Source organism: Papaver somniferum, chromosome 1 (assembly GCF_003573695.1).
Source record: "Papaver somniferum cultivar HN1 chromosome 1, ASM357369v1, whole genome shotgun sequence".
Classification (NCBI taxonomy): Eukaryota; Viridiplantae; Streptophyta; class Magnoliopsida; order Ranunculales; family Papaveraceae; genus Papaver; species Papaver somniferum.
The window spans coordinates 195,055,488-195,059,423 of NC_039358.1; the positions used below are offsets into that span (position 1 = coordinate 195,055,488).

At 38.2% G+C, this 3,936-nt stretch overlaps 1 protein-coding gene across 1 annotated transcript; it reads right to left on the reverse strand.

Annotated features, from left to right (window-relative positions):
- Nucleotides 1–1,312: 1,312 nt before the first annotated feature.
- Nucleotides 1,313–3,478, reverse strand: LOC113356663. The gene is made up of 3 exons (XM_026599871.1): nucleotides 3,022–3,478; nucleotides 1,708–2,877; nucleotides 1,313–1,500 (listed from the first exon to the last, which is right to left on the reverse strand). Exons 1-3 carry the CDS (start codon nucleotides 3,476–3,478, stop codon nucleotides 1,313–1,315), a joined length of 1,815 nt encoding a protein of 604 aa, XP_026455656.1.
- Between the last annotated feature and the right edge of the window lie 458 nt (nucleotides 3,479–3,936).

The window sequence follows — 3,936 nt, forward strand, 5'->3', positions numbered from 1 at the left end:
GAAAAGCTTAAATTTAATTATACTTCGTAGCACTGGGATCAACAAGCTAGGAGATTTGTTAAAGAATGATAATAACCATTCAATCCCTACAATAGTGAAGATCAACTTTGAATGTTCTCAAAAAAGCCTTGAAAACTCTAAAAAATCCCTAAAATATATAAAGAGCTCCGAAAAAATTTAAGAAGCTCTGAAAAAGCTTTAAGTTAATTACATTTCGTAGCACTAGTATCTACTAGCCAGGGGATTCGTTAAAGACAACTGAAAGTAACTTAATTCTTTATGAAAAATGATACTACCAAAATTCCCTACAATAATGAAGATTATATTTGAATGTTTCCTAAAAACCTTAGAAACACTAAATAGCCCTGAGAAACTCTAGCTCAGGAAGACTCCAAAAAGCTTTGAAAAGCTTAAATTTAATTATACTCCGTTGCACTGGGATCTACAAGCTAGGAGATTGGTTAAAGAATGATAATCACAAATCCCTAGAGTAGTTAAGATCAACTTTGAGTGTTCTCTAAAAAGCCTTGAAAACTCTAAAAAACCCTGAAAACTCTAAAAAGCCCTAAAATATCTAAAGAGCTCGAAAAAACTCTAAAAAGCTCTAAGTTAATTACATTTCGTAGCACGACGATCTACTATCCAGGGGATTCGTTAAAGCCATCTGAAAGTAACTTAATTCTTTATAAAGAATGATACTAACAAAATTCCCTACAATTATGAAGATTATCTTTAAATTTTTTTTTGCTAAGTCCAATGGTTTATTTCAGCAAAAAAATGTAATTACACATGGAAAAAAGCGCTAAGCAGCCCCGTCCAATCTGGCTAACCTTTCGACTTGGGACAGTTCAATGGGGAGAAAAAAGAAAAACATTTCATAAGAGTTCAAGATTTTTTTTTATTCATAAGAGTTCAAGAACCCTAAACAAAACACATGGCTAAAAAGAAAAGAGAAGAAAAATGGCTACAAGCCTAATCTTCTTCACTTCTATAGAGTTCCTTCATACACGCCTCTCTAAAAGAGTCATTTGCAATGAAATCTTTCTTGAAATCCTCATCAGTAGCCAAATTAAGTGCCTCCACCTCTATCTTTGAAATTTAGTGCCACTATCACTAACATAAGTTGGAGTTTTGGTCTTCTCTTTTGGAGTTTTCATTCTCTCTAATTGTTCTTCAACTTCCTTGAAATATTGCTTTCTATATTCTGGATCCCTAAGGAAATTTAGACGAACCTCATCTTCCTTAATAGTTCCTAACACCTCAAGCTCCATATTGCTGAGTAAATTTTCAGCTCTTTGTTGCCTTAGAGACTCTAATCTGTCAAGAAAACTTTTTTCTTCTCATCTTCAACTGCACCCTCCACTGAATTGGTTGAGGAATTACCTCTCAAAGAAGCCCTATTCTTCTTTATTTTTTTTCCATCATGAATTGTACCCCACTCTTTGGATTTTTTAAATTCAGCTGCCATAATAGCCACATCCAAATCAGAATCCTCCTCATCTATACTTTTTTTTTTGATAAGTCAAAAAATTATATTAAAGAAAAGAGTTATTTACAAGATAGTACATGAGAAAAGAGGTCACAGCAACCCCAAAAACTCAAAATACTATTTAAATCGAAAATAGGAAACATATGCGAATTCTATTGAGTTTAACAAATCAGGACGACCAACAAAAGTGAGTCTCACTCCATAATCTAAAAACCAACCAGTCTTCGCCATCTTGTCAGTTGCGAAATTGGCTTCACGGTACGTGTGCACAAAATTTATAGAATCAAACATTCCCTTAACATCACGCCATCTCTGTCTAGCAAACCAAGGAATAGAATCCCCTTCCAAAGCTGTTATGAAACTTGATGAATCAGTCTGCACTAGAACATCACGGTATCCCCATTGAACTGCCCATTCTAAACCAATCAGAATGCTATACGATTCCGCCATATAATTGGAAATAATACCAAGACCAACACACATCGCCCCAACCACTTCACAAGCCGAATTTCTCGCCTCCACACTAGCTCCCGCCACCCCTGGATTGCCTCTAGAGGCACCGTCACAGCACAGCAAGAGCTGATTTTGCATATGAGGTTGCCAAAAACACTCAACATGCTCTAACATCTTCACCCTACGGCATTCAACTCTGAAAAAATTCAGAATCTCAAGATCTTCTACCTTGTTGAACATACATCCTGTCATTCTAGCCGAGTACTCATGAATGAGGTTAAACACACGTTTTTTGAAGAAAGTCCAGCAAGGCTTCTTCTTTTCATAAACCATCTTATTCCTTTGGTACCACAGCTCCGAAAGCAGCACCAAGATTGAGACTAACCACAGGTCTTTAACCATTCTACTACGCCCTTTCGCTTCCTTGTTAGCAGCAAGCAAGTTATAATGAGGAATAATATGGAAAATATCTGCCAGCCATTGCCAAGCATGTTTCGAAGCACTACAGCTCCAAAGAACATGTTCCAAAGACTCCTCCTCAATCTGGCACACACTGCACCTCGATGGAAGAGCTATCTTGAACCTACTCTTTACTTTATCCAGAGTTGCACAAGCTCCCCTGGCAAACTTCCAATTTTGTGCTGCCAAATAAGGGTGCACAACATTCTTCCATAACAGATTTGCTTCCTCCAGCACCGGATATCTTGTCCTCACCAGCTCCCTTGCAGACTTAACAGAGAATAAACCTTTAAGTTCCGGCATCCATATCTTCCTATCACTGCCTGTGTGCCTCCTTGGCAAGCTCTCCAGAACCACACCAGCACTGACGAGGTCGTGCATATGAACTCCTTCCAGCTGCCATTGATCCTGCATAATGATATCATTAACCCTTGCATTTCTGTCAAGGTCAGTTCGCTGCAAAACATCTGCCAAAGCTTCAGACCCGTACCAAACATCATAAAATAGTTAAGTTGATCTACCGTCACCAATTAAAGATTTAGTATTGCGCATAACTTCAGTGTGCACCCAACGAATCCCAGGAAGAATTGAAGATTTAACTCCAGCCAACTACAGCCGACCATCTCTACAAGTAAATTTCGAATCCAGAAATCTAGCCCATTTCTTCGTAGAAGCTTTAATACTCCACCACAAATTCATAATCAGTGCCTTGTTCATGTTGCTTAGGCTAGTAAGACCAAGAACCCCTTCCCGCACCGGACTGCAGATCTTGTCATAACCAACCACAAAATATCTAGCCAAGTTTGAATCTCCCGACCAAAGTAAATTACGAATCACACGTTCACATTGTTTAACAAATTTAACAGGCCATTTATACACAACCATGTTATGAATCGCATAACTTGAAAGGACAGTTTTAACAAGTACCACACGATCCTGAAAGGAAAGCATCTTACCTTTGTAAACTGAAAGCTGGTCCTTCAGTTTATCCACTACGTTACTAATATGGCTATACTTCACCACTCCAGGCATCACCTTAACCCCCAAATATCTATCCGGGAAATAAGTCACTCCCATGCCTAAGAAGTATACAATAGACTGCCTCCTATGCAAAGACCCACCTCCAAAATAAATTTTGCTCTTCTCCTGCAAACTCGCTGACAGAAGCTGTTGATAATCACCCAAAGCTTCACTAAGTTGTTAGACTCAACATATTAACCCTTGCAAAAGATCATAATATCATCAGCAAAAAATAATGAGTTGGAGCAATACCATTACGCTTCACCATATGAGTCATGCACTATTTTGAAAGAGTTAGTAATGTTCCTACTTAGAACATCCTCTATCAAAACAAATATAAGAGGAGAAAGCGGATCCCCTTGACAGTAACCTCTATTAATCTTGAAAAAACCAGCCGGACTCCCATTAAGAAGAATAGAATCCTGCAACTTCAGAATATTGTGAATCCAAGTACACCAATCTCTGAGAAACCATATCTGCGAAACACCTCCAAGACGAAAGGCCAACTTACTGTG